The 19876-nt window shown below is 35.5% G+C and overlaps 1 protein-coding gene across 3 annotated transcripts in view; it reads right to left on the reverse strand.

Annotated features, from left to right (window-relative positions):
* Nucleotides 1-19876, reverse strand: part of ZFPM2 (zinc finger protein, FOG family member 2) — a 321740-nt gene that overhangs the window by 242086 nt on the left and 59778 nt on the right. For 2 of the 3 annotated variants that reach the window (XM_056333074.1, XM_056333071.1), the window contains exons 2-3: nucleotides 15345-15503; nucleotides 41-142 (exon numbers count right to left, since the gene is read on the reverse strand). In XM_056333074.1, the coding sequence (XP_056189049.1) occupies nucleotides 41-142; nucleotides 15345-15503 (261 nt within the window). The remainder of the gene's footprint in view (nucleotides 1-40; nucleotides 143-15344; nucleotides 15504-19876) is intronic. The other variant, XM_056333072.1, reaches the window with a different exon arrangement.

Here is a 19876-nt window from a genome sequence, read left to right on the forward strand (position 1 = left end):
TTTAGGAAATTTCTCTTGGCTTTCAGTTGTTTTTTCCTACCTGGCCCATCCCAATCTTCAGTCTCCACAGCAAGCTGCCCTGGTTTCTCTGACCTTGCATCACCATCAGATTCTGCTGCCTCCTGGATGGTTTCTTCATTGCCTGAAAAAATAAAGAAATACAGTATTGACATATTTCGATAGTGACTTTTAGGCAGAGCTCCTAGAATATCCAAACTGCTTACATGCATAAGTGAAAACATATTAATATCTATAAACAAAGATAAAATAATTAAAAAATACATTATTAGGCACGTAAACATCTGTGAGTTCCCAGTGATTCAAACCAGGCCTGAATATCCAAGTATCTTCCAGTTCTCTTAAAAGACAAATCTTGGAAATCAGTGTTTACACCATATGCTTAAAAAACAAAATCACAACTTGCACCTACTTCTGTAAAACAACACACAAACAGTCATTAAGTTTGTATGCACAAATGGGAGAAAGAAATCAGCCTCTTACTCCCCAGGAACATATGTATTCAGTTATGTGTTTTCTTGAAGTGACATCTAATGGTTTCTTATACATTGCAGATTAATGACAGTACAAAAATATGGTCCACTAAACATTCTGTCTTTTCAGGCAACTAGTGAAGAGCTACTCGGTATTATTTCAGCATTTATGGGATTTGGCCCTTAAGGGTCAGAATTTACCAGCAAGTCCCTATCATAATTTTCTCCCTATCAAGCTTTATCTACAGAAATGCAACATTTTTGATGAATTTTAGAGTTCTCGCCATCCAGAAGTACCCGAGATCGTCTCTTTTCCTTCACTATACTCACTATACACTATACAAGCACTACAAAACTGTATATAGGACACATGGAAAACTATGACAAGGTTACTTTTTTAGAGATGACAATTCAATTTCTGTTTGAAGAACTCCGTGTTGAAAGTCCAGTTATTCCAGTTAAAGAAAGGTTCTAGGCTAGCTCCATGCAAAAATACTGTGAAATAGCCGCTACAAAAAATTACATTGAGAGGTTCAGGTATTAACACAAAATACTCTGGCCACAGTAATGTGTGAAAGCTCTGTTAACTTATCCAGGACAGTACTTTATTGCATCTGTAGATTTTTTTTACTACTAATCAAACCAAGAAATTCTTGCATAGAATGACTCTATGAAGAATGGAAGAAAAAATCAAGTGTACACAATTAACTACATCAGTCAAATAGGACTGAATTATGATTAATTTTGTTTAGCATTTGTGAAGCAAATTTTAGAAAACTGTCCCACAGAAAAGTGGCAGCACTAAAAAACAAATCCTGTGTATTTTAGATTCTGAAAATCAGACTGTTGGTTGATTTGACATCAGGAGAGCAAGGAGTAAAAAGCACAATTAAGCAGTAACTTGTAATTTTTTCCCCACTCATGATAACAAAAGCTTTTATTAGAAACATAGGTAAAGAAATGTGATTACAACAAGCCATGCCAGATTCCCATATGTTATCACTGGAGCTATATTTATACCAGATAAGATTGTGACCCAGAGTTTTCAAGTACATGATTATATACAAACACTATAAAGCATTAACTTCATGTGCACATGTAATGTCTTGTAATAACACATTCTTCCTTGCCTTCATAAAACAGTTTTTCAAATCCTAAGTATAAGAACCTGGTAAACTACTTCTCACACAAAGACAATATTATATTCACTCCAGATTTCAATAACAAAAATATAGTTTGGTGTACTCATAATACTGAAAATACTAAAAATATAGCCCAGTGTATTCATTGGCACTTAAAGACAACACAAATATCTAGTACAATTTTTCTGTTAAGCACACTGTATAATTTTAACCCAGGCATTTGAAGTTCATATGTTTCAGTTCAATGTGAAGTTACCTTTCAGAAAACAGTCCTAAATACTCACGTTCTGAAAAAGGTATCAAGATTCTTGTAAGTAGTTTTAGTAATTGTTTGGTTTTAAACAACCACCCTATTTTGAACTAGCATTTGTGTAGTCGCTTTTTAGTAATGAAAGAGAACTCTGCATTTTTTGGGGTGGATTGAAGAACCTATCAGGTATTTTTTCTTTCATATGTCTACCTTCATAGCTACTTACAGCTGCAACAAATTGCTCTTTACTGGAGAGACACAAAGGACAATTTTCTTGTGTTCAAACCTGGCAAGATCAACCCGAGTTTTCTCCCAGATGTTGGAAAGCACTTCACAGCAAGGGCCATTCTGATTATGAGTCTAACTCAAGCTGTATAATAACCACAGAAAGCTCTTAAAATGTTCTTTGCATGGAATTTTTGTACTAAAGAAAATGTTCTTCTTCCACTGTGAACAACAGATCTCTATAGACTAAATCAGAACAACAACAAAAATATTAGAAATAAGAATTCTTTTCTATAGAGCTCAAGCACAGGAAATTTTAGCTCCAAAATATAAAAGAATGTCCAGGTTATAATATAGACAAACCTGGTGTTTGCATGCAAATCTGAGCATTCTTTCAATCAATGCAACCAATCAGAATACCAAACAAAATAATTAGAACTGAAAGAGGAAGATAAATTTATGTGAAAACATTGGGCTGAAGGGCAAATGAAGGACAGAATTACAGCTAAGGTATACAACCTGCAGCACACATTAATTAAGTATTTGGGAGATGAGGAAAGATCTGAAAATGTATGTTAGCAGATGGCTTAACTTTTCATTAACTTGCTTTTTCAGTGTTTCATGAAGTATGGTGTTCTGTGTTTTTCATAATCAAGTTTTCATGAATTAATGCATGTCCTGTGCTAAGACAGTAGAACTAAATGTGTAAAATTTACATTAAGGAAAACTTTGGTTTGCATCTAGAAGTGTTTTAGATTATTTTCATCAATATTTTCTATTATTCACCAACTACCAAGTCCATGCATTATACACCTGAAATACCACAACAGTGATTTCTCCTGTTCCCTCGTACTACTATCCCTCCATACTGAAGCAAACTTCATCATTTCAAACTTCAAACAATCACTGTGGATTTCAGAATCCATCAATGAAGCAAGTCTATCCCAGGTTCCGCTAAGTCAGGTGGAAATGCACAACCAAGTCAATCCACCTGGTGCTGGAGACACTGCAACTTTAACAAGCCAAAAGGAGGCTTAGCACAAGAGCTAATAACAAAACACATCTCTCAAGCTTTTTTTCTTTTCTTTCCCTTACTTAATGCTACTTTAGCAGCTAACATCTGTTTAGCACAAAGGAGTTTATTTCCTTACAGAATTTATTTTCTTTCCATAGATTACTCTTTTTGTTCATTCACTAATTGTCTCAATAAGACTATTTTTTTATATTTATATTTTTCTACTAATTTTTAAATTGATTAAATTTTTCCTCAATTTACAGGTGTAGATGTTTAATTGGATCCAGGACATTATTTTTTTCTTCCTTTCAAGAAAAATCTAGTGCTTTTTGCCTTATACATACCACTCACATTGCTGCTAACCTGTTGATTCCTATCTAATCCTATTATTTTGTTTTTTTCTCATGCTTGTTTCTTCACTGTGCTGCTCAGTTACATTTTGTATTTAATTTAAAGGAGAAATAACTTTTTAACATCAACACTAAAGTAATATAGAAGCATTGGCAATGATAAACACTCTGAAATGAAGCAAAACCTGCTTCTGTTTAAGTTTCTCCTTCTGGCTACTAAGATCAGTAAGTGAATTCTGTCCTTTAAAAGAACATTATTGCATGAAAAAGAGACTCGTATGAGCAAGAATCTATAATATCGTATACTACATTTAGTCATGAGTCAATTAAGCCTACTGGACTTTCAGCTATTTCTCGATATTTGGTATTAAAGCTACACTTTGAGCAGAATTCATCTTCTCTAACCGTAGATGTCTGAAAGGTAAGCTAGTCCAGACTACTTGTGTAGGTAGGCGCTCCTGTAGACAGGGACGAGAGAAACCTCCACAGTGACCCATCCTATTCAAGGATGCCTGAGATATGGGGCCCCTCTTGGTGTCTCAGGCAGTTGAAACGAATCATTTTTTGAAACACACAGCTTAGACTACGAACCTATCTTTAGCCAGCTAAGGTTAAGTGAAACAAATCTCTGCCTTACGTTGAAGTGCTGAATACACAAAATACTGCTTAACTAAGAGGAAAAAAAGAAGTCTTATTCAAACAACTTCAATACCGTAATATGAATAGAATTTTCATCTTGACCTTACAATTTCTTAACAGCATTAACTGTTTCTGTTGCTCTTCAAAAACAGTTCAAAGATTTTTAATGTGCTTTCTAATATCCTAGTGTTTATGCAATAGATAACATGGTAAACCACTGTAATTCAAGGTGGCACAGTTGGTCAAGGAATCTGAAAACCGTAAATCAGACATATTACCAGAAACATGAGAGGGAGAACTCTAACATCTGAGAAGACTGACAAGTAGGAAGAGAGAGACCTGAATATTAACAAGTAATTCACTTTAATCTTTTTAACAAATTAGAGAGTTCCCAATTTGTACTTAATCAGCTTGTACCACAAGTAGTGGTATTTTAAAGAAGCACATGGGTTAGCAGTTCTTCTCAACCCTACTGTTTTAATCCATGTTGTTCCTATTAGTATTAGGCTCTTACAGAAAGTCTCATACAATGTAACTATTGAACTCTCTTGACTAGGAATGTTATGGCAGCCGTTAGTCACCCTATAATGTATTTTTCAATCAGCTAAATCAGCAAAGTATTTTTAACAATGAACAGTTCAGAACTGACAGATCTACTTTCTTGTTCACAACTGCTTATCACAGCATAGATATCATATATGTTTGCCAGGTGCTTCCTATAGTTAGGATACCTTCACAGAAGCCATTCACAGAAGATAAGGTCATAAAAGAGATGAAAAATGTGCAAGCTTCATACACTCATGGTTTTATCATCAGACAAAATAGCTTTGGGTGAAGGACTGTACCCGTCACAAACAGCACACAGCAGTTTCTATTAGAGTGAGAGAACATTAAAAGTTTGAAATTCAGTTTGTGTTCATTCTTCTTGGCAGCATAAATGTAAACTTAAATGGTTAACATCCTAATACAGCTGTTCAGAGTGAAACATCCATTCTCAATTATAATAAATCAATTCAGAAATAAATTGTTACGAAGCCTGTAGCACTCTGTACTGGCAAAAGAGAAAACAGATGTGATGCAGAGACTTGAGGAGTCACACACTGTAGGCTTTAATTCAGCAAGAAACATAACCTTATGTGCATTAACAGGCCAGCGTGACTGGTTGTGAAGGGGCAGGCTTTCTTGGGAACACGGGGGAAGGGGCCCTCCCCTTCTTTCTGCCGCAGCCTACAGTGGTGGTAATTCCAGAACCAACCAAAGAAGGATTCTGAGACTGTGAACTAGATGGCACAGCTTCAGAAACTACAAATTAGAGTTCAAAAATTGTCTTTTGTTATTTGCTTTACCACAATGCCTATGACCAGTAACACAGCTTACACACACTGATAATCTTGCTCTTGAATCCTAAGAAACACACTGTAAGCTGAGAATCATTGCCAGGAACTTCTCTTCAGAAGCAACACTCTTGTAACTTAGAAACAAACCACACGCAACTTAAAATACAAATTAATGTACTTAATTCATTCAAAGTAACTTTATGGCAGCACACACTATTCTTAAGAATAACAATGACATCCAAAAGACCTTAACTGTCCTTCTCGTTGATGACCTCTTTTTTAAAGGATTCTATGTATGTATTTCACAAGTCAAAGTCTCTGATTTTAATGGCAATGCAAGTTTTCAGCAGATATAAAATATTCTGAGTATAAAATACATTTAAACAATGCAAAAAATATCTTTAAATAAGCTTTTGGTATGGAAATAAAATTCTGATAATAAAGATACTAAATAAATTGGGAGGGATGTTTCCATACCTTGCCATATTTGGCATCTGCTGTGAGGACAAGGTAAACAACTACAGTGGCTACTATGCCATGCAAATGAGTTTATTTTATAGCCTTGGCAGGACAGAGACACAGAGAAAGAGATCTGGTGCTACCACTACCAGACTCTGTTATTTCTTCATCTGATGTACATCAGAAATAATTTCTGTCAAGTCCACCAATGTCAACTGAGGCACCCTACCCTACAAATACAGTAAGTCTCAGCAAAGTCTGGCCTCAGGTGATTGATTTTCAAACATACCTGAAAAAAACCAGCACTTGTACACGTTGATCCACTGCACTTTATTTCAAATTATATTAATCATCTCAATACTTTGCTTCTTTGCAAGCAATTATTGTTTTCTTTCATGCTGATTAACAATCATAATTTCTCCTGGGATAAATCTCATTTGAAATAACTGTATGTTTCTTGTTGCCCTTAGCACTCTTAAAATTATTTATCCAGCAAATGTCAGAAATAACACACTGTTTCTTATCTTAACTTTTAGGAAAGGTCTATGAATAACCATATGTCACTGAGTACCTACGTGTGTACAAGCTGTTAACTCTCCAAAATAACAGTATGGAAACTATTTTGGTTCGTATTAAAATCAGTACTTTGTTTAATGAAATGACATCTTGACACAATGACATTTCAGCATAGTGATCACGTTAAAAACCAGTGTCAATTATTTCTAACCATTTCAGCTACAGCACTTTTCTCCTGGGATAAGACAGTGCTGTGCAGCAAGTTCAGCTAGACTGAGTCTGGCCTTCCTCTTTCTCTAAATGTTTGATATGTTCTCATTATCACACTGTTTGCTTTTGAAGTTCTTTCAAGACAAGGATCACTCATTCAAATGTATTTCCTGCAGAACAGTGAAAGTGTTCTCTAAATCTTATCCCAGACTTTCTTTCTATTAATGATTTTTACATCATCCTAATTTTTAGGGAGCAACTCTTGTGGCACCAGTACTACACAGATATACTGGCTACCCAAAAGCTTCTACAGATTTAAAGGAAAAAAAGAAAAACGTCTTGCATCTTTTCAATCTTTTCCAATTAAAACCTCAAATACAAGAGCTCTAAAAGACATACTCAAGCACCAACATTGGGTTCAAAATTACATAGCTCTAGGCACTTGATTAGAAAAGCAGCAGCTGCACATTTTAAAAGGTATTTAGATGCCCCAAACAAAGACTGTTGCTTAGTATAATTTTCAAAAATAATTTGAATGGAAATCAACAACCCATGAGATTCTGAAACACCTTCCAGTGGAAAAGAGAGATGACTTCAGAGACACTCTAGCAAGTTTCAAGCTCTAAATTGGAACACCCTTATGCAAGTTCACATTTTGTTCATATCCTGTTTTCGTGTGATTTCCACACACTGCTACAAAGCAAGCAGCAATATATAGCTATTCTTACAAAGCAAAATTTTAATTTACCTTTTTGTAAACAGTTTGATGCTTTTATTAGAAATAATCAACACTCCAAGTACTTTAATATCCAAAGCAGCTGATTCCCTGTCATTGGAGGTATGCTTCTACATACCTGCTATATTATACATGGTTTCAAAAACAGTCTAGACTTCTATCAGTCAAACCCAAGAAAAAGACTTAGTAGTCATAAATAAAGGCTTCATTTTCTCTTATCCAGCAGCATCTATCCAGCAATATCTGTCTTATCAATATTTATCCAACAATGCCATAAATGTGGTATTTGCTTCATTTATTTTTTCTGATCCATTGAGAGTTAAATTATGGCCAATATCCCCACTGCTGACATATAGTACACAGCCTGTGAGCAGCTCCACTTTTTGGACCCAGTTTGACAACCATTTTTCAGCGACTGCCTCAGAACTTTTCAAAAGTATTCAGAATGTTTGTGTCAAGAACACCAAATTAGATGAAAAAAGGCAAAATAGACCTTCATTATTAACAAAATCAGTAACAGATGTGTAGTATGTATGAACTAAGAACACGTGGTGAAATTTGTCATGTATGCATTTCCTATTTTAAAGAAGATTACCCTTATTAATTTGCAATTCATTTTATGTCAAATTTGAGCTCAAATTTAAGTCAATCCAAGTTCAAGTTTCGTGACTTTCTAGAAAGGGGACATTACACTACTTGTTGTAACAAAATAATCCCTTTCCTCATAGCTGTGATAGAATTCACAATTTCATTGTTCTTAAGAAAACCAAAATGTGCTGACTGAAAAGGCTGGAGTTGCTTTGATAAACTGCTTAAAGCTGAATAAGCTGTTTAAGTGTTTCTCTCACTTTATAATTCTATACGGTTAAAATAATGTTTTATATTTGGATCAATGTATTTACTTCTTGAAACATAGCTTGCTAGTTTCTTTTTGAGATACATTTTCCTGTTTGATGACCAATTATTTAATTTCTTGATTAAAAGAAGGGCTTTCTAGTCTAACTTAGGTAAGATTTTTATCTCACTACCATTGATGTTAATACTGGCATGGATTTCAGTTGGACTGAAAATATCGCCCAAGACGTTTACATACGGGATGATAGAAATCAGTATAGGATACACAATCCTGCACTTGTTATTCTGGAAGCCTTTCCATGCTCTCAAGATAATTGTGAAAAAATTCACCCCAGCCTTTTCAGGTATCTCCTTTCTCTTCTAGCAAGAAAACAGGTGGTCCTCTGAGCTTCAGTACCAGGAAAAAATTGGAAAGCATGAGTGGTAAAGCAGAAAGCAAATGCTGATATTTGGAAGAAAAGGGTCTTCTGCCAGGATCCAACCTAATTATGACTTAGCACCCTTTGAAGGTTATTATCAGAGAACCCCTTCCTTCCTTTGTCCATTTTCAGCATCTGACAAAAAGTACAGAAGATGTACAGGATTCAGCTGTTTCAGCTGTATGAGATACAGATAAATGTATGGGAACTCTCATTCTGAGCACGAGAATGCAACACAACACAGGTTCACAAAGATGCACACAATTCAGTAAGAGGTAACTACTGTGTTTTTGGAAGGAGTAGCACTGTGAGTTCTTATGCAGATTCTTATTATCCTAGGAGATGAAAATACATCAACCCACGTACATGCTCTCTCCTGTCTCTGCCTACAAAAAGAATTAACATGTCTTTCATTTACTCAGAAAGTCTACATAAAGAAAACATAATGTATTAAATTATTTTTTTTAAAAAATAAAGGAATATGAGTTCCAGAACAGAAGTATTGCCAGGGAAAGATAATGTCAAGCGCAGGGAGGGGGGGTGTCTGGTGCCAAGCAAAGCCGAGGGCTGTGCAATCACCTCTATCAGTGCTCTATCAGTGTCTACACTCCAGCCAAATCCAGAGAAAACAAGGAGTCAAAGATTCAGGTCAATAAGCTTATAGGCGATTTGCACAAACAGCTCCTCCAGCAAGGTAAAAAACAAAGTCATATTGGCTTTTCTTTTTTATTCCTTCTCTTTGAACTCCCTGGTCCAAACACACCCTGGAAATGTCAGTGTTATATGCAAGAATTTAAAGAGCTGAGCTTCTTAATCCCGTTAAGAAATAAGAACAAAGTTGCCTGTAAAGATCTCCTTATTGAGCTCAAAGTGATTATGGTATAGCTGCCTTATGCTGATCCTGCTTCCACTTGCTATAGCAAAAGAGATAGAAATTTGTAATGAAATCCATTACTGAAAAGGAAAGAAACATTATTGATTAAAAGGTTTCTGGTTAAAAAAAAAAGAAGGTATAAATCTACTTTTTGAACCAGAAACAGAAAATAGCAAGCATATTGTTAGTCATTACGTGCCTAACATGAAAGAAGCAAAGAATATTTACACAGATGCACACAGGCATACACACACAAAGTCATACTCCAGAGGAAAAAGGGACACAGAAATCATTTTCAGGGTGTTAAGAGTTTGGCTGGTATTATAGATGGTAACATGATAGCTTTGCACATGAAGTATGAAGGGAAAGATTAATACACAGAAGAATTTAGCTTTGTATATGCTTTTTCTTATATGGAGAATCACACTACAGCTGCTTCCCTGAATCTCAAGCCTGGCTGCACAATCAGGTCACATGGTTTAACATAACAAATTCCAGTCCTAAGCTAGTCTGCCAGGCTAGTGACAAAATACTGCACATGAGCAGAAAACTTGGATCAGGTTCTGAACTCATTGCCTCCTGCCCCAGCAGAATATAAGAATATGGCAGAAGGTACACACTCAGTATGCAGAAGCCCATATATTCCCTGAGTTCTATTGTTGCTGACTTAGAACTGTATATGAGTTTCAGAACCACTGGCTTCCCCTTATCCCCCTCTCCTTCCACAAATAAAGATAAGGAATGTATTGGGAACTGCAAACACACATCAACACTCTGATTTGCTACAGGCATACGTAGCAGTTTGTGCTACAGATCCTAAAAGCACTGCATCATGAAACAGTCAATCTTCATCACACCTTATGTCTCTATCCCCTGTATCTTCCTATGTCACCAACTGAAACACAAGCTTTGCTGTGGGAAACACAAGCTATTTGCTTTCCAATCTGCCACCATTTGGTTAAGGCCACTGAATCTTCCACTGAGGACTGGTGCCAGTGCTGCCTTGGAATGGAGTAATTACTGGAAGCCTACAGCATAAGGAACAAGCACAATAGCCATGCTACAAGCAAAGAACAGGAGAATTCAAAAAAATTGTCCTGGTAAGCATGGCAGCAAGAAATGGATATGTCTTCTTCAATTATCAGATATGTACATTCCTCCGTTTGCCTCTTCTGGAAACAGTCTCACATTCTCTCTCTCGATTATAATCCTTCCTCCATTTTCTTCTCTTGCCTCTTCTCTAAACACAGCTACTTAACTATCTACTAATCTCAAGTGATGTCTCATTGCTCAAGATAACTTTTCCTTTGAAAGTTAATCCCTCATTGAACAATTCTGCTAAGAAGGTCACAAAGAACTGTAATTTGTTTAGCCAGTTCCCTCCCTTACGAAGTAGGCAAGGCTCCTATTCTCCTTGCTGTTTAGAGAGAGGAAGAGGTCTCACCTCCATATGAAGATGCCAAACCTTCTAAGTAACAGAAAATTATTCTGGTTTTATTTTCCTGTGGGTATCTAGGCAGTATGACAGCAATCAGAGACTAAAAAGCCAATGATAAACTATTTCACAGCCCAAATGAACTTTTGCTTCTCATCCCATCACCTCCCACTTCTTGGCTTTTGTATCATCCTGCTTTTTGTGTCTCCTTCTTGTATCTGCCCTCCTGCTTTTATTAGCCCCATCACACCTCCAGCTCACTTCTTGTCTCTGATAGCATCACCTTATTTTCTTATTCTTACCTATAAAAGACAAAAGTTAATCTGTATGTACTCCCCTAGGTTCCATAGCAGGCTTTCAGCCATCTAGTCTATCACTCTTCTGCATGGGAGACAGGCTACTTTCTCCTTATTCAGGCTATCTAAGTAATGGCACTTAACTAATAAATCTTCTAGATCTGAATCTAATTTGAATTAATCTTAATCTGGTACAGACTCTGATTCCAGTTACCCCCTATGTGAACACTAAAAAAAAATCTTTGGCAACGAAGGTTCCAGACTAATACAGACTTTGCGTAAACAGCATCATCAGATATCTTCTTTACCTGCAGTGTGGAAATTCGTAGTAACTAAGCTACAAACTGACAAAATGCAATGCATTATCACCAAGGCTACCTCCTACCTCATTTTTTCTTTCTACTGTAAAGACTGAGACCAGTACAGCTTTGTAGTGGAAGAACACTATAACTGTGTTGTTATTATTGCTGTTTCCAAAATATTCCCTTTCCCCTAATCTCTGTCATAATTGCAAACAAATCAAACTTCTGCCATCGATTCCCAGGCTCTTCTAAAATACTCATTCTTGGATGGGAAACTTCATCCAAAAGGTTAAAAATTCACAGTTGCAAGCTTAAACCCATCCCTGATAAACAGCAGATTGCTAATTTCCATTTTTGCTTTTAATATTTACATGGTTAAACGATTGTTCACTTCTTCACTTTTGAGTGTACATGAAGACTACACAGGAATAATTATTCACATGTAGCAAAGTTAATTGTGGTTTTGTGGTGTTGCAAAAGTGGGGGGAAAGGCAGAATTTTCCAGATTCTTTGTTGTAAAAGCCATTAATGAGCAAAAGAAGGGAAAAATAATAGCCAAAAGTCACAATTTTGAAAACAGAGAAGTTGTAAAATGACATGCAGCTCCATCAATGTGATTAATTTGCTTCACACTTTGCAGAGACTTTTGCCTTTGCCTTCTAATTCTGGCAACTATTCTGCTGAATCAATCTCACAAACCCAAATTAATAAGGTGGGAATGACAAGTATGGCTTTATAAAGGTTAGCTGTTTGCAATTTAGACAGTAAGAGACTGCTCTTTGCTTATAATACAATCAGGCATATTTTGACAGGAAAATCTCTTCAGTCAAAAAGCCAAAGTTATCAAGTTGTGAACCTCTACGTCCTCTACTTCCATTCACTTGAATGAATTGTGAGTTCGGTAAATTTTTGCCTTCAGTGCCCAGTTCGCATAGTTACAAGACTCTGGTTTTTAGGTGATGCCTGATTTACATAACTGGGGAAGTATGAAAAACACCATGAGTGAAGCCTCACAAACACCTCCTCCCCAACAGTTGTGCTGTTTGTTGCCCACGTCTCTTAATTCCTTCAGGAACCCCAACTACTCATTTGTCCTCTTGTTCTGGGTAAGCTAGGAAAAAAACCCAGGGGAAGGAAATGGGGAGTCAGGACAGATGAATATTTATATCCAATAAATTCCCCTTACTTTCTAGAACCTTTAATGGTCCATGTTAGGAAGAGGAGAAGGTAGAGACAACATAAAGAATTCCTATGCCAATTCTGGTATTTTCTGGGAAAAGGAAACATGTTGCATGAGAATACACAGATCTACACTTATTTTTCCCCTCCTTTGGAGATATCTGTGGTTTACAAGCTGCCAATACTGTCAAAGAGAGAAAAAAATAATCAGAAAGTCAGGCCCTTAAAACAGAAATCAGAATGCATTTGTTTGCTCTCTAACCTATTTGGTACATATTTAATTTTTAAGCTTTTATCCATGATGTTAACCAAAAATATTTTTACAAAAAACAAAAGCATATTTCTCATACCATCTTTTAATTTCAATACTGAAAACCACAAAGCAAAAGAAGGGTTATGAATGATTAAAAGATTCATGACAAAAATCATGAGAATTAGCCTCACTTTTAGCATTTATTGTATAATACAGTCACAAACCCTTTCACTAAGAAAAGGGCACAAAAGGCATTTATTTCCTTTCCAGATTAGTTTTGTCTTCTTTGGTTTTATCCTCAGAAAAAAAAAAAAAACATACGTGGCCTCATGCTAACGCTTCAGAAGTGACACTGAAGAAGGAGGACATTCAAAAGAAGTTGAGACATTAATAAAAAACAATGTATTTCTGGTCTTCTAGTCTCCCATTCCATCCTTTTCCAGGGATATTCTCAACTTACTTCAAAGTGGGACTTTCTGTCACACAGCCTCAGCTGGAAGTAGATTAGGGGTTTTATGTGCCCCTTCATCCTCAGAAATTTCCTTTTCAACTTTTCTTCTGCAGCAGTTGCAGTGGACAGGTTTAAGAATCTCTAATAACTACAACATACTTGGAAAAAAGAACTGCTGGGGAGTCAAAAGTATTCAGCTTGAAGAATCAGCAGATGCCCTTAATAAAACATATGATAATCAAGATTCAGATTTAAATGTATTCCAATTTAATTCCTTATCTTGTTTAATGTAATGGCCTGGATTCAGTGTTTTCCCTGAAAAATGTGTTCATTAAAGGGAAGTGACAAGATAACTTGAAATTCAACATGACTTTGCAATATTGATTGCTATAAACAAACAAAAATAATCATGTATTTTCCCAATTTTTGCCCAGAACAGTAGTATTTCTATTGGTGGGCCCTGGAAAAGCAGCAAGACGTACAGAGAAATAACTAAATAAAACTGGTATGAACTGATAGTGGTGCATAGTCTTCCGTTGCTGACAGAAGGAACTCAAGAGACACTAGTATAACAATTATGCAAATACTGGTTTAAATAATTATTTAGTAATGCCAGTAACAGGAACAGTACTTTTTTTCAGCTAAGGAACATGGTGTCTGAGATGCATATGAAGAAGTCAACGCACAGTAACTGTAGGATTTGTTTACAGAACAGTTATAATAGCACTTAACTCCCCCTGTTTGTAAAGCATTTCCATTCATAATCCGGTGTCTCTTCTTTCATAGTAAGATTTATAGCAGCTAAACTCTAAACTACTGACTAGACTGTTTTGATAATTTATGATGGCTTACTAAGTATCAAGAACCTGTAGCGCAAAAAGTACATAATTTTTTCAAAAGTTTGTAAGCTACGTAGAGGACATTTAGAAAATACATTTTCATGCCTTCCCCACTGATGACTGGACACTGTAGGAAAGACTAATATTCTGTAGTCGTAACATCTGAGCCTTCAAATGGATTTATTCTACTTCATCCATGACAGATGAAAGTAATACAAAAACAGGAGCATATCAAGCTATCATGAGAAAAGGTATGTCAATTTCTGGGAAAGAACAGATAGACAGTGAAATCATCGATATCCAAATGCCTGAGAGGGATGTGGACTAATAGAAGAACATCACCACAACAACTCCAGCTATTTGATAGGCATCCTTACCTGCAGAAGACAAACAATAAAGCAATCAAGTGGAAATCTGGCAGGAAGAAGATTAAATCAATGTTCTAAATAACAGTACACGATAGTGCATTTTTTCTGTCAGCTGAATGGGAAACAGCACAACCTTGCAGATTGAACACTGGGTAAGGGCTAAGAATGAATTGGTGTGGCTTACGCTAAGATACCTCTATCTTCAATAATTTGCAAGTAATGAATGCATCAAAAAGGCATCTGCAACTTTAAAAGTTATCCTTTCAGAAATCAGTCACTAGTTTTCTACCATGCATAATCAGTTCTATAATAAGCTCTATTTTAATCCTAGAATCTACAGACACAATCTGTTTTTCTAGCAATGTTTCCTAGGCAAAGAAGTGATGAACAGACATGCTGCATTGCTAGCTTTGGATCTGATAATAATTGACTTCTGAGGCCTGTTCTCTACAGTTAAATATGTAGAAAGTAACATTCTTGGAGGACCACATTAAAGGCAAGATGATTCACCTCCCTGAGAAGTACATCTTCCAACACATTTAAATATTAATTTACCAGACTTAACTCCGCAAGGAACTCATTTTCCTATTTTCAAACTCCTATATTAATAGGACATTTTGTATATTTTAAACCAAAAAACCTTTATGACCAATTGGACACAGATTGTCCAGTATCCCCTCAAGAGGTAGGCTACAATGTTTACCTTTATTACAAAAGTACTCCACTTCTTCACAGCTCAGATTTTCAGGCTCAAACTCTGCAGAAAAGCTTTCCTCCAATGGAAAGTCTTCTTTTGAGATAGTATCATTTTCCTCAGACAGGCACTCTTCTTCTTCATCCTCAATGGCATCCTCAAGGGGCCCTTTAAAAAGAATCAGGAACACTGTGGCAAAACCATCTAACAGGACAACATGAAATAAAACCTTAGTGAACTTACAATTGGAGGCCTTTAGCTAGATTTTCCTTCCACAGCTGTGTTCAGCATTTATTAGAATTGGACAAATAACATTTTATGGAAATCAAAATTGAAAGTGACTGTTTTCCTGATGACTTCAAATCAGAATATGCAGTGTTATTAATAATACGTATTAATAATACTTGCACATAGGGTTTTTTTCATTATTCATCAGGCTCTAGTATTAAATGCAATTAAACAGTTTTAACAATGGAAATCAAAGCTATATTTGTAAAACCATGTAAACAGTGAAGAGCCTTCTCTTGTTTGTTAGTTATTGGTTTTTGATGCTGAAGTACAGTACTTACTTAATAGGTTCCCTTTACAGGCTTCATTTCTCGAATTAACAGCACTGACAACAGTGAATTACTACAAAGGTGCTGACAATGTAAACTTCAGCTTATTCTGCTATTTTGCTTCAACCAGCACCTGATGTGTCCATGATCATTCATTTGCTAGACTCTCTTTTTAATAGACTCCCAGTCAATAGATGGGACTCGGACAGACTATCACTTCATTTCACAAAGGCCAAACAACCATCATGGTAAACTACTAGCCGAGGGCTAGAGAAACATAAGCCAGTTACAGAAACAGGGCACGAGTCTGAATTTGAAATGGCAGCCTGAGGTCTTTGATTCTTCTTCTAGTCAGCTAGACATACTATTGCTTAAGATCCTCTTCAAGAGCCAGTGCCTGACAGATCTATAATAAGTAACACTTAGGTTACCAATTGGAATGTACTCAAAAATTAAAATTTCTTCTTTCTTATATACATACTCTTCACAATCATTGGTTAATAGCAACTATTTGCTAAAGACATCTCTTGTGCAGGTGTAGAATTTTATCCTAGATTTAAATAGAGATTTGAAATAACTGAACATATTTTAATTTAACTAAGATTTTATTAAATGTCAGTACGTTTCAAAATCCATCTTAAGACTGGATTTCAAAAGAGAGATTTCATTATACATGGTTGAGGCTTGGAAAAAATTACATATTTCGCTCTCCAATGAAAGCACAGCCTCATTTATAATTGACTGAGTATTTCTTCCTCAAAATGAAAGCTAGCTAGGTAATGAAAAAAAAATGTAATTTGTATTTATATGATAGTTTTCCAGTATTAAACGCACTATTCCTATATAATCTATCATGCTGAGATACAATACATAAATGATTCTGTTGCATTCAATGAAAAGGAAGGGATAAATTTTTAAAAGAAATCAAATATTGACTACACTCTAATTTTATGCAATTTATTATGAACCGGTGACTACCTACATTTATTAAAACAGCAAAATTCACTTTAGTCTAGGTTGTATAATTCTTTTTTCAGAGGAATGTGATGGTTACTTTTATTGAAATTGATTGAGATTCCCAACTGGGACTCCATAAATTAATATAGGTTACTATCTTTCATGGAAATATGACTTTTTGTGCCAGCTGAGAAATCTGACCAAATGAACCCACTTTTGTGGACTCATACTCACCAACAGTAGCTGTCATTCAACAATATATCTCCTAAAATAAGGGGCTATTATTATGGCTGAAGAAATAAAGATTCTCACTATCAAAGTATCCATTACTGTTAATTGCACCTTCTAGCCATGCTGGGAAAAAATCCAGCAACTGCATATGCACAGGGAATGAAGAATGGATATTGCACTGTACGGAACAGAGAACAAAGCACTAGCACACACTGGAGCAGTGCACTGCAGCTAAACACGGGCAGTTTGGGCACCTTACGTGTGTCCAGTTTCATGGCAGAAATGAAAGCACAGGGATTCTGCACAAACTATCAACAAATACCTTTCAGATTGCATAATATTATTGATATATGGCATTGTCTGTTAAGTCATTAATTGGTGTATACTCCTGGTAACATCTGGATAAATAAGAAGGAAAAGACAATCAAACCAAAAATATGCTATTTTAGGGAAATGTGAATTTCTGCCATTATAAAGATGGATAAATACCATCTTTTACATAACTTCAAAAGCAGCCATATGCCTTTAATAAATTTTCCAATTATTTTAAATCTGGGGGAAGAAAATGGAAACTTCAGCCAACATTTCAGTGACATTTGATTTCATGCTGAATGGTTGGCTCTTTGTTATTTGACTTTTTCAATAAGCATCTTGCAAAATACAGCAAAGGCAATATACCTGCAAGTAATCCAACTGACATGTGTCCATGACATTTAGGTCTGTTTCTAGATGTTAAACTGGTTTGTTTGATCAGGTCACTAGTACATAATCATCAAGCTAATAATCACCGTATGTTAATTAAGAAAAGAAGTGCAGTTTGTATGCTTTCATTTGCAGCAGTCATGGAAATACACACCTTATAATTTCCATTGACGCTGTTTCCAAGAAGCTGGAAGAAAAACAATGTATGCACCAGCTCCACAGTGCAGGTTCAAACACCTGTCATTTTGTGGGTTGGGACTCTATTTTCTAAACAAATCTCAGGCTAACATTCCCGACAAATGCATCCATAGATACATCTTATGTATGAACAGGTATGTAACGTTTCCTAAAGTTACATGTCCCAGCATTCAAAAACGTACATGTAAACATCATCGCATCCAAACGAGATCAGAGGTATGCATGCAGCTACCCAAGGTTTTGCTTTGCATATGTCAACCCACATATAATAAACAGTGATGTTTATCTAGTCGCATATGGGCACACATCAGAGCTTTACGTAACAGTTCACCTCAGAGGTTGACATCAGACATTGCACTGCAAAAACCAGCATGACTTTTGTTGAAATAGAGGGATCAGTGCATAAATATTTTTCTAGATTTCAGCCTGCTTCTTCCTTGTCTAATTAACCCATCTGCAACCTGATCCTTTGGACAAAAACTTTTATTCACGTTGAGTCATCTTTTATTTTTTAAGTGTTCATGTACATTCAGCTCATGCCCAGAGCTATAAACTGCTAACTTTAACTGATAACTTTAAGAGTAAGGCATTGTTCAACATGAGTAAGACTAGCCCACAAGAATAACAGCAAAATTAAGTATTTCTTGTTTATTAGTTTCACTTGAACTGAAATGTTGATGCTTGATTTCTGTGGCTATTTTCAGTTATCACTCAAACATAGAATGGGTTAAAGAAAACAGTAAACTCAAAGGCCACTACCTAGTAAGTATAAACAGATTAAAATTTCTACTCTTGTCTATTCCATCTAATTCCTTATGCATAAATAAACAATGAATAAATATAAAATTTCAGAATCTCACAACAAAGATTGTGTGGAATTACATACTCTTTTTTAATGCAAACAATTAAACTCTGCAGGCTTATGTTCACCTAATTTGCCCACGTGCTTCCAACATTTTACTGGTATCAGTAAACCAAGTCAGATAGAAAACTAACAATTTATCTGGTTCAAAAATTTATATGTTGGTTTTCAAAGTTTACTAGCTCTCTTATCTAGGCAATAAACCAAACAGCATCTACTCAACTTCTTCCCTGATTTAAAATACTTAAAAATGCAGAGTCACATAGACAAAAATAAATGTCTTTAAAAATAACAGTTTCAACTGTTTTCTCCTATAGTGCTTTTGTTTCCCAGTTGTTATTATGTTGATATATTACTTCAACAATCCAAATGCCGCTTAATCAGTTACTTTAGTACTATACTTTGTCCATTCCTTTTAAATTGTTGATTTAATTTAATATTACTACACCAAATACTTTTACCAATCATGTTATTAAGCACCTATGGCACAACACACACTGTGTCTGCTTTTATTTCAACTGGAACATGGTCAAATCCCACCTCTGTTCTACTGAAAAATCCTTTTCAATAACTGCTGATTAAGTGTGACTTCACAAGCAACAACTACCATAATGGCACACCAATGCAAATCCAAATAATTCCTACTACTGAAATTCATCTATCACAGTGATCTGGCAGTAAACAACTCTGAGATATGATTAGTATCTAAAATAAAACAGTAAAATTTAAAACTGAAATTGTTTAAGAATTTAGTTGAAAAGTTGATTCCAAAGACAGTCTACAGGTTTGTTTTCTCATTTCAACAATTCTTTTCCTATTAGCACTTTGAAAAAAAATGGGACGTAATCTAAGGAGAGGTGATTTTGATATGCTTCAGATTAGCTAGATACATGATAAACAGTGAAGAATTCCCAAATGCACTAGGAAAAAACTCAATTTCTAATCTTAAATGGAGGTACTGAAGGCAAATGAAGTCTCCATTACTTCATTCTAGATTTTGCATGAAGCCCTGAAAAAACTATTTCCTTTATAAA

Source organism: Falco biarmicus, chromosome 3 (assembly GCF_023638135.1).
Source record: "Falco biarmicus isolate bFalBia1 chromosome 3, bFalBia1.pri, whole genome shotgun sequence".
Lineage (NCBI taxonomy): Eukaryota > Metazoa > Chordata > Aves > Falconiformes > Falconidae > Falco > Falco biarmicus.